The following is a 10,583-nucleotide window of genomic DNA, read 5'->3' on the forward strand; positions in this document are numbered from 1 at the left end:
GTAAGAGGGAGCGGCGGCTGGAATGCACGGGAAACCAGCCGCACACCAGGCATGTATAGACAGCACATGGAAAACAGAGAAAACAATATAACAAACATAAACACTGATGCCATGAAGGCGATACCGCTTACCACCACCTACTATCGATTCGGCCAGGGACACCGCATCCATACACACCCCGGGCTTTCAGCAGATAATGGCCACCTGCACATTGCTAGGTATTCAGGCCTGTGCGCGCTCGTCTCTCCAGTGGAAGACATAATCCAGCTCTTCAGCGCTACTCTGCAATACACTCCATACCCTGCTTAACAGTCAAGGCTTATCGGAGGGATGAGACACCATATCATCGGCCGATCTTGATCGTAGGAACAAACGTCTTCAGGTAGGAGAACCAAAAACACATGGTCCTACGGAGGAGGACAAAAAAGGAACACGGATGAGAGCCCACAGGGCTAGGGAGGGGTCCTATTGGGTAGTTATGGAGGCGGGGCCAACCCACACGTATGCTGTCATGGAGCATGTCAGGAAAACAATTTTTTTGCTTGTTTCTCCTGCAAGACAATAGACACCTCCAAAAAAAAAAAAGAACCAAAAAACACATTAAGGCCTATTTCGCACCTATGCGTTTTATTGTTCTTTTTGCAGAAACGCACTACAGTCCATCTAACATGGTTTCCTATGGAACACTTTCACATCTATGCTTTTTTCAGCCACTGCATTTTTGGAAAAGGTCATTTTTCTAAATGCAACACATGCATTTTTGGTTCAGTAGACTTCATTGGAGATGTTACAGAAAAGCATGTAGTGCATTTTTGACACATTTTGCATTTTGTAATCTACCTAACAACAAATTGGCCAAAAAAATGCATAAAAAATGCAAATTTTATTTAAAAAAAATGATAAAAAGCAGGTAAAAAAAAAGCATGTGCAAAAATGCAAAACACCCCGCAAAAAGCACTATAGAAACAGATCAAAAGCAAACTGCAGAAGTGTGAACAGGGCCTAAAAATGTGTGTGAAAAAAAACACAAAACGCACCGCTGAGGCTGGGTTCACACTGCATGTGGCACGGCTTGCAGCAGGCGATCTAGTTTGTCCCGCTTCCAGTGGCGGCTGGTGCTCAAAATTTTTGGGGGGGGACGCAAACAAATGAAAGAAAAAAAAAACATCAATTGGAGCCTCACTGTGCCCATCAATTGTTGCCACTGTGCCATCAAATGCAGACACTGTGCAATCAAACGCAGCCACTGTGCCATTAATTATCGCCACTGTGCCATCAATTGTCGCCACTGTGCCATCAAACGCAGCCACTGTGCCATCAAACGCAGCCACTGTGCCATCAATTGTCACCACTGTGCCATCAATTGTCGCCACTGTGCCATCAAACACAGCCACTGTGCTAATAATTGTCATCACTGTGCCATCAAATGCAGCTACTGTGCCATTAATTGTCACCACTGTGCCATCAAACGCAGCCACTGTGCCATTAATTGTTGCGACTGTGCCATCAATTGTCGCCACTGTGCCCATCAATTGTCGCCAGTGTGCCCATCAATTCCCACCAGTTTGCCCCTTAAAATTCCGACCAGTTTGCCCCTCAAAATGCCGCCAGATTGCCCCTTCAAATGCTGCCAGTTTGCCCCTTAAAATGCTGCCAGTTTGCCCCTTAAAATGCTGCTAGTTTGCCCCTTAAAATGCCACCAGATTGCCCCTTAAAATGCTGCCAGTTTGCCCCTTAAAATGCCACCAGATTGCTCCTTAAAATGCCGCCAGCTCTGGCGTGTTCACATAGTACACGTGCAGAGCCTGCTAGGAAGTCTGCACAGCGCTGCGCTAATCACAGCCAGGGAGACATTGTCCCGATGCTCGGCTGCAGAGATCGGGAAATGTCTCCCTGGCTGTGATAAGCGCAGCGCCGTGCACACTTCCTGGCGGGCTCTGCACGTGTACTATGCGAACACTCCAGAGCTCATCCTTAATAGTGACACCCACCGCTGTTATTCAGATGGGCGGCGCTCAACAGGGGGCCGCCCACCTGAATGGTGGGCGGCAGTGGCAACAATACATAGACTCATGCAATGCATGAATCTATGTATTGTTGAGTGACAGTGCAGGAGAGAGGGGGCGGTGCTCCTGCGCCCACTATGGACACACCACCACTACCCGGTTCATTGTTTCAGGTCCACATTTTTGGCTGAATTCGGACCTGAGACTGAGCCAAAGACGCACAGGACTCTTCTGCAGTGCACCCCGAAGATGTGTGAACTGACTCCATTGAGAGACGGTCACACTCTCCTGTCATGCGAAACCCTCATGCAATTCACAATAGTGTGACCCCAGCCTAAAAGCACTGCAGAAACACATCAAAAGCAAAGCGCATAGATGTGAACCAGGCCTAAAAATGCGTCAAAAATGTGTGTGGAAATCCAGGAAAACAAATCAACCACAAACTGCATAGGTTTGATTTAGGCCTAAGGCCTCAGTCACACAGGGTGTGTACATGACCATGTTGTGGCCATGTTCTGTGCATCCCTGTGCAGGCAGTCACATTGCTGTCAATATGGACACAGCTAACAATGTGACGTCTGTGCAGGTGCAGCACGACCCCGAATGCATCCATGACCCACACCCGCATGAATGTTGCATTGGGAACAGCAGCTGTGTCCCAATTGACAACAATGTGAATGCCTGCACAGGGATGCACAGGAACACCTATGCATCTTCATGTGGGTAAATACAACCCTCACATGGGTGTTCAGGCATGTATACCCTGCGTTTTAGAAGGCCTAGATGAGCGCTTATTTTTTATCTGGGGGGCGTTAGGCTAGCAAGTGAACATTTTAATGCCAGCTCAGCCCAAATTATCCATCCAACCTCACATGAATGTAGCATATCAAGGAAGACGTGTACTTCCTAATACATCATAGGGGGAGGAAATTACATATATATATTTTTTTTTTGTTTATCTAAAATTCAAAGTACATTGAAATAAAAAAAATGTAGCTTTACATTTTTAAAACACTGAACTGAAGAGAAAAGTGTTCACTGACTCCAAACATAAATGGGTTAACAAACCTGTCAAGGATTTTAACATCATGTCCTGCTTTGTAGTCATCCACACCTAATTGATTTGTGTAGAAATAATTATATAAAAATCTGTTGCATGATTTAGGAGGTCACTGTGTAGTACATGTATATTATTTACCGTGTTTATTATCCGTATGTAACTTATTTACAAGTGATAGTTTATCTTTTTTATCAACATCAAGCTCTTCCCCTCCCCCATAAATTGTGAATCAGGTGGTTCCTCAGGTATAAGAGGATTCACTGAGCAGTAGAACTGATCTCTTTGGGTGTGATAAGTTGAAAAAAAAATAAAAGAAAAAAAATATTATTTAAAAATAAAAAAAAAAAATAAAAAATCTAATACCTAGGATTACTAGCAGGCTAAAAAAATGCATTGTTCTCGAAATGTTCCTCCACCAAAACCATTTAAACAGAGAAAGTCCTTTGGTAAATGGTGAATTATTTAGTAAAGAAATTATATTTTTTTACATACTTTTTTAATTTTTTCTAACTTTTTTTTTTTTTTTAACAGAAATCCGAAAATCAGAAGTCATTGGAATAAGGGCCAAGTTTCCAAATAAAATCCCGGTAAAATGTTTTTAATTTCATGTATCCTTGCTGTGTGTGCTTTTTTTTTTTTTTTCTTTTTTTTTTTTTATATATGTCCTTGCTATATTTATGTATGTAATTACTTTTGTTTTCTTAACTGTTCTATAGTCGGTAATATTTCTTCCTGACCTGTCCATTTTTGAAACGGTGTGTGTGTGTGGGGCGTTTTATTTTAATGCAGTATTAAAATCATCATAACCTTTTTCAGGTCATTGTAGAGAGGTACGCTAAAGAAAAATATCTGCCCATCCTAGACAAAACAAAATTTCTGATTCCAAGGGATGTCCCTATGTCTCACTTTATAAACATTCTCAGGTATGTGTCTGAATTCTGTGCTTTTTTTTTTTTTTATTGTAGAAAAGTGTGCAATAAATGTACACTAAGGCTGGCCATACATTATACAAATTTCTTCTATAGATTTTGTTCAGGTTTACCAAAACCATATAATAGAAGGTCAAATCTCAACACTTTCAATTTGTATGCAATCAGGTAATCTTATACACAGTTGAAGGTAAATCTAAAGGAAATTGAATAAGAAAATTGTATGGTGTATGGCCAGCTTTAGATTACACAATCTTTGGCTGAATTCCCTTGTTTTTATGAATTTTGCATGTATGGGTTGTATCATTTAAACCTTTAACATAGCTAAAGCATACAGGTGGGTTTGAAACAATCAAGAGGGAGATTTATTAGGCTAATTAGTAATGTAATTGGCACACATATATTATAAAACGGGCTGTTTTTTATTTATTTAGTTTTTTTTGGGGATAAGTATTTTTACTCCTAGCAAAAAAAAAAAAAGGAAGCACATCAGTGTGACTCCAGCCCTGGGGTAGGTCTGATGCTGATTGGTGGCAGAGAGATTACCAGATTTTGTAAGGACCCCCCCCCCCCCTTATTTTTTATTTTTTTCAATTTTTGGGAAATAATTTTTAATTGTCTTTACCGCCTTTAAAATTCTTGCGAAAAGACCAGTTGACTAAATTTTCACTAAGTGGTCCTATACCCTGTGAATTCTAATAAAACCAAAGGTATGCAGCATCAAGAAACAAAACTGCAAAAAATATATTTTTCTTTTTTGTGTAAAATAAAAAATAAAAATGTAGCAAGTACTGGCCTATTTTTATCAGTGCGATTTGTCCATTTGTGCTGCTTGCTGCCTTTTAGTTGAGCTCTTCCTTCTACGATTCCTGACTCCCTCCCTCTGCCATAATTTCCCACTATAGTGGGGGAGGGGGGGTTAATAGAGCCAAGGAACCATGTCTGCCCCTCTCCTACATTCATAGAAGCTGTATTATAGCTTCTACGAATGGAATATGACTACTAAATGGAGGACAGGCAGATGAATGAAAGGACTGCTTCCTCCATTCAGAGATTTTTTTTTTTTTTTTCTGGATGATTGCAGGGAGTGGAAAATGCAAGCATAGTTGGCACTGTTACGTGCATAGGATGGGCCCCTTGGCTCTATTTACTCCTGCCACACTGGAAGAACTAAAATAGGTGCCAATAGTACAAGGCACACATTGCATCAGTAGTGAATAATGTCTTTGTCTAGTGTGTCGTCCCCCCCCTATTGTCTAAACCTAGGCTTTAACCAATCACTTACTGGTGTTTGGGGAGAAATTATATATATTTTAAGCAGAGGCCTTGGGGAATAAAATGGCCTTGTTGCAATGTTTTGTCACTTGTATATTTCCCCTCCCCCCTCCTTCCAAAAAAAACCTAATGTTAAAAAACAAACAAACTACACAATATATAACCCAATTTTTTTGTAAAATATAAAATGTTTCACATCGTAAAAAAAATACCCAACATGTCACGCTTTAAAATTGCGCACGCTCATGGGATGGTGCCGAACTACGGTACTTAAAAATCTCTATAGGCGACACTTTAAAAAAAGTCTTCTAAGTTACCAGTTTAGAATTACAGAAGACGTCTAGTGCTAGAATTATCACTGTCGCTCTGAACATTCAAGGTGATGCCTCACATGTGTGGTTTGAAAAAAGTTTAGATGTTGGTGTGACCTAGGTATGCATTAACCACTACGCGCAAGCACAGGGAGATGTGGTCACTTTAACCACTTCCATACCAGGTACTTACGCAGCTTCCCGCCCAAGCCAATTTTCAGCTTTCAGCACTGTCGCACTTTGAATGGCAATTGCGCGGTCATGCTACACTGTACCCAAACAAAATTGGCGTCCTTTTTTCCCCACAAATAGAGCTTTCTTTTGGTGGTATTTGATCACCTCTGCGATTTTTTTTTTTTTTTGCGCAACAGCTAAAAAAAGGCTGAAAATTTGGAAAAAAAATTACGTTTTTATTTTTTTCTGTTAATTTTTTTGTAAATAAGTTTTCTCTTTCAATTACGGGCACTGATGGGCACACATAGGCGGCACTGATGGGCACTCATGGGCGGCACTGGGCACTCATAGGCGGCACAGATGGGCACTCATGGGCGGCACTGATGGATACTTATGGGTGGCACAGATGGGCACTGCTAGGTGGGCACTGGGCATGGATGGGCACTGTGGGGTGGCGCTGATGGACACTGGGGTGGCGCTGATGGACACTGGGGTGGCGCTGATGGACACTGGGGTGGCAGCACTGATTGTTGCCAGTCAGTGCCCATTTGTGGGCACTGACTGGCATCTTTTTTCTTTATGCTTTTTTTTTTATTTATTTTTTAGACTTTTTTTTTTTTTTTGGCTTTTTTTTTTTTTTTTGCCCACCCTGGTGCTCCAGGGTGGGCATCCCTGGTGGTCCAGTGTGGCGATCCGAGGGGGGGCTGCGCTGATAAACAATCAGCGCGAACCCCCCCTGTCAGGAGAGCCGCCGATCGGCTATCCTCTACTCGCGTCTTTCAGACGCGAGTGAGGAAGAGCCATCAACGGCTCTTCCTGTTTACATCGTGATCAGCCGTGGTTGGACACGGCTGATCACGTGGTAAAGAGTCTCCGCCGGAGGCTCTTTACCGAGATCGGAGATGCAGGGTGTCAGACTGACACCCCGCATCACCGATCGCCGCGATGCGCGCCCCAACGGGCGCGCGCGGCATGAAATCCTGCAGGACGTTCTAGAACGTCCTGTCAGGATTTCATAACCACTTCCCGGACGTAAATCGGCCATAGGCCGGGCGGGAAGTGGTTAAATCTTGCCATCGCAATCTTGCCATCGCAAGAAATGTAAACATCCCTTGCGATGTCAATACAGCATGACATGTCCTCTGTATAGAGAGATCTTGGGGTATCAAACCCCACATCACTCCAGTCCTCCAAGGCCATAGAGATGAGTGGAGGCCATATTGCCTTTACCTGTTCCCGATGACAGGGAATAGACGATTAGTGACATATCACTAGGGAGATGTGTTTACACTGACATCTCCCCGTTCTTCAGTTCTGTGACCCAATCGCAGGACACCGGCGCACATAGTCCGTGGGTCCTGTGGGCACGAAGCTCGCGACGGGCTGGAAATGAAAAGGGACGTACCTGCACGCCCGTTTGCCAAGCCGTGCCATTTTGTCGATGTAAATAGGCGTGTGTTGGTCAGCAAGTGGTTAAACTCTCCTGCCACTGAAAGCTGCTAAAAGCTTGTGTGGGTTGCCGGGTAATGGTAAGACCATGGTTAAACCATCTGTTTTTACTGCCCCCTGGTCACCCATTTGAAAGGCTTTCTATAGTTCAATATTTTAGTCTTTAGATGTAGAAGTTGTGCTATAACACTTTCCAGTCTATATAGTCCAGTTAAAATTTACTACTGTGTTTTTATTATATAGGAGCAGAATGAATTTGTCACCCACACAAGCCTTCTACGTTCTAATCAATGACAAGACCCTTGCTAGCATGTCCCGTACTATGACAGAATTGTACAGGGAAAATCAAGATGAAGACGGCTTTATGTATATGACCTATGCCTCCCAGGAAATGTTTGGTGAAGTATCCGCTGATGGTTAACTTGTACCTGACATAGCAAGTACCGCCAACTTGTTCATAACCTGACTAGTGCATTTTCATAACGTCAACCACTGATTTTATCTTTTTCAGAATGATTCTTCTTTTTAATGATTTTTCTTTAAATTACATTTTAATAGAAAAAAAAAATGTTTTCTTCAAACTGCAACTTTCCATCAAATGTAATAATAAAGGCTTAAGTGGTTATTCAAATTAAATTGGATTTTTAAGACGTGTTATTAATAAAATATAAAAAAACAAAAAACTGGCTTCTTAATCTCTTCTGTATAAGCCCCGCATTCACACTTGAGCATACATACAGTACCTTGAAAAAGTATTCATACCCCATTGAAATTTTCCACATCTCGGCATGTTGCAACCAAAAATCTTTTTTTTTTCCGCTCATCTGAACCCTCCCTCCCTCCGGTGTCACATTTGACACCTTTCAGGGGGACAGGGGTGCAAATACCTGTCTAAACAGGTATTTGCACCCACTTCCGGCCACACAGTCTGCCGGTAGACTGCGGGCAAGATGTCAGATCCCCCCGCCCCCCACTGTGTTCTGGGAAACACACGGCTCCCAGAACACAGCGGGGACCAGTGAGCATGGCGCAGTGCGACTCACGCATGCACCGTAGGGAACCAGGAAGTGAAGCCGCAATGCTTCACTTCCTTGTTCCCTCACGAGGATGGCGGTGGGGTCAACAGAGTGACGAGCGATCGCTTGTCCTCTGCTGCCGACGGCGCTGGACTCCAGGACAGGTAAGTGTCCTAATATTAAAAGTCAGCAGCTGCAGTATTTGTAGCTGCTGGCTTTTAATATTTTTTATTTTTTTCAGCGGAGATCCACTTTAAATATCTGAAAAGTGTGGCATGCATTTGTATTCAGCCCCCTTTACTCTGATACCCCTAACTAAAATCTAGTGGAATCAATTGCCTAACTAGTAACAGTCTACCTGTGTTTAATTTAATCTCAGTATAAATACAGCCCTCAGAGGTTTGTTAGAACCTTGATGTACGCCAAGAAGCCCACTAGACAGGTCAGGAATACAATTATGGATACGTTTAAAGCAGGGTTAGGATAGATAGACATCTATCTAAGCCAGGGATATGTAATTAGCGGACCGCCAGCTGTTGCCAAACTACAAGTCCCATCATGCCTCTGGATTTCATGCTTGATGCTGTCAGAGTCTCGCTATGCCTCATGGGACTTGTAGTTTGCCAACAGCTGGAGGTCCGCTAATTGCATATCCCTGATCTAAGCTTTTAACATCTCACAGAGCACTGTTCAATCCATCATCCAAAAATGGAAAGAGTATGACTCGACTGTAAACCTACCAAGACATGGCCATACACCTAAACTGTCAGGATGGACAAGGAGAGTATTAATCAGAGAAGCAGCCAAGAGGCCCATGGTAACTCTGGAGGAGCTGCAGAGATCCACAGCTCAGGTGGGAGAATCTATCCACAGGACAACTATTAGTCGTGTACTCTACAAATCTGGCCTTTATGGAAAAGGGGGAAAAAAGCCATTATGGAAATAAAGCCATAAGACATCCCGTTTGCTGTGTCCCCCACATGACTTCTTGCAAACATGTGGAAGAAGGTGCTCTGATCAGATGAGACCAAAATTGAACTTTTTGACCTAAAAGCAAAACTGTGTGGCAGTAAAACACTGATCATCGCCCTGAACACACCATCCCCACCGTGAAACATGGTGGTGGCGGCATCATGTTGTGGGGATGCTTTTCTTCGACGGGGAAGCTGGTCAAAGTTGATGGGAAGATGGCTGGAGCAAAATACAAGGCATTCTAAGGACACCTGTTACAGTCTGCAAAAGACTTGAGATTGGGGTGGAAGTTCACCTTCCAGAAGGACAACAACCCTAAACATTCAGCCAGAGCTACCATGAAATGGTTTAGATCAAAGCATATTCATGTGTTAGAATGGTCCAGACCTAAACCCAATTGAGAATCTGTGGCGAGACTTAAAATTGCTGTTCAGACGCTCGCCATCCAATCTAACAGACCTTGAGCTATTTTGCAAAGAAGAATGGGCAACACTTTCACTCTCTAGATGTGCAAATCTGGTAGAGACATACCCAAAAAGACGTGCAGCTATAATTGCAGTGAAAGGTGGTTCTACAAAGTATTGACACTTTTCAGATATGCATTTGTAAAAAAAAATGTAAAACCATTTATCATTTCCCTTCCACTTCACAATTATGTACCACTTTGTGTTGATCTGTCGCATAAAATACATTTTAAGTTATTGGTTGTAAAGTGACAAAATGCAAAAAATGTCAAGGGGTATGAATACTTTTTTAAGACACTGTATAGGTCATTTAATTTTTTTTATTTTGCACATTTTAAAATTTTAAATACAGGCGCTTCTTAATGGCAGGATCGCATGTTTTGGTACCATAAACTTCTATTGGAGCACCTGAAAAACATGCATAACATGTTTTTTGCACATTCTCCCATTAACCTCCCTGGCGGTCTTCCCGAGACTGACACGGGGTTAGATTTTCTTGCTACTATCGGTAACCCCGTGTCAGTCACGGGCTTGCCTCGCTAGATCCACAGGCACTTTTTACTTACCTTGTCCCTGGATCCAGCGATGCCACCGCGCTGTGTGAGCGAGCGGGACCTCGCTCGATTCACACAGTGCCTCCGTGTGACGCCGATCTCCGTTCCCTGCGACGTTACGACGCACGGGGACGGAGAACGGCGCCAAATTCAAAAAAGTAAACAAACACTATACATACAGTATACTGTAATCTTATAGATTACAGTACTGTATGTAAAAAAAACACACCCCCCTTGTCCCTAGTGGTCTGTCCTGTGTCATGCATGTCATTTTATATAATAAAAACGTTTCTTTCTCCCTGCAAACTGTAGATTGTCCATAGCAACCAAAAGTGTCCCTTTATGTCAAAAATAGTTTTAGATCAGCTAAAAA

At 42.8% G+C, this 10,583-nt stretch overlaps 1 protein-coding gene across 1 annotated transcript; it reads left to right on the forward strand.

Annotated features, from left to right (window-relative positions):
* Positions 1-3,346: 3,346 nt before the first annotated feature.
* MAP1LC3C (microtubule associated protein 1 light chain 3 gamma) lies at positions 3,347-7,840 on the forward strand. Its single transcript, XM_040347512.1, has 4 exons — positions 3,347-3,512; positions 3,598-3,653; positions 3,883-3,989; positions 7,448-7,840. Exons 1-4 carry the CDS (start codon positions 3,455-3,457, stop codon positions 7,623-7,625), a joined length of 399 nt encoding a protein of 132 aa, XP_040203446.1. The 5' UTR covers positions 3,347-3,454; the 3' UTR covers positions 7,626-7,840.
* The last annotated feature ends 2,743 nt before the right edge of the window (positions 7,841-10,583 follow it).

Source organism: Rana temporaria, chromosome 4 (genome assembly GCF_905171775.1).
Source record: "Rana temporaria chromosome 4, aRanTem1.1, whole genome shotgun sequence".
Classification (NCBI taxonomy): Eukaryota; Metazoa; Chordata; class Amphibia; order Anura; family Ranidae; genus Rana; species Rana temporaria.

Coding starts and splice junctions, on each gene's coding strand:
- MAP1LC3C (XM_040347512.1), top strand. CDS start 3,455: ATGCATTGTTCTCGAAATGTTCCTCCACCAAAACCATTTAAACAGAGA. Junction 3,513..3,597: donor TAAACAGAGAAAGTCCTTTG/GTAAATGGTGAA, acceptor TTTTTTTAACAG/AAATCCGAAAATCAGAAGTC. Junction 3,654..3,882: donor AGTTTCCAAATAAAATCCCG/GTAAAATGTTTT, acceptor AACCTTTTTCAG/GTCATTGTAGAGAGGTACGC.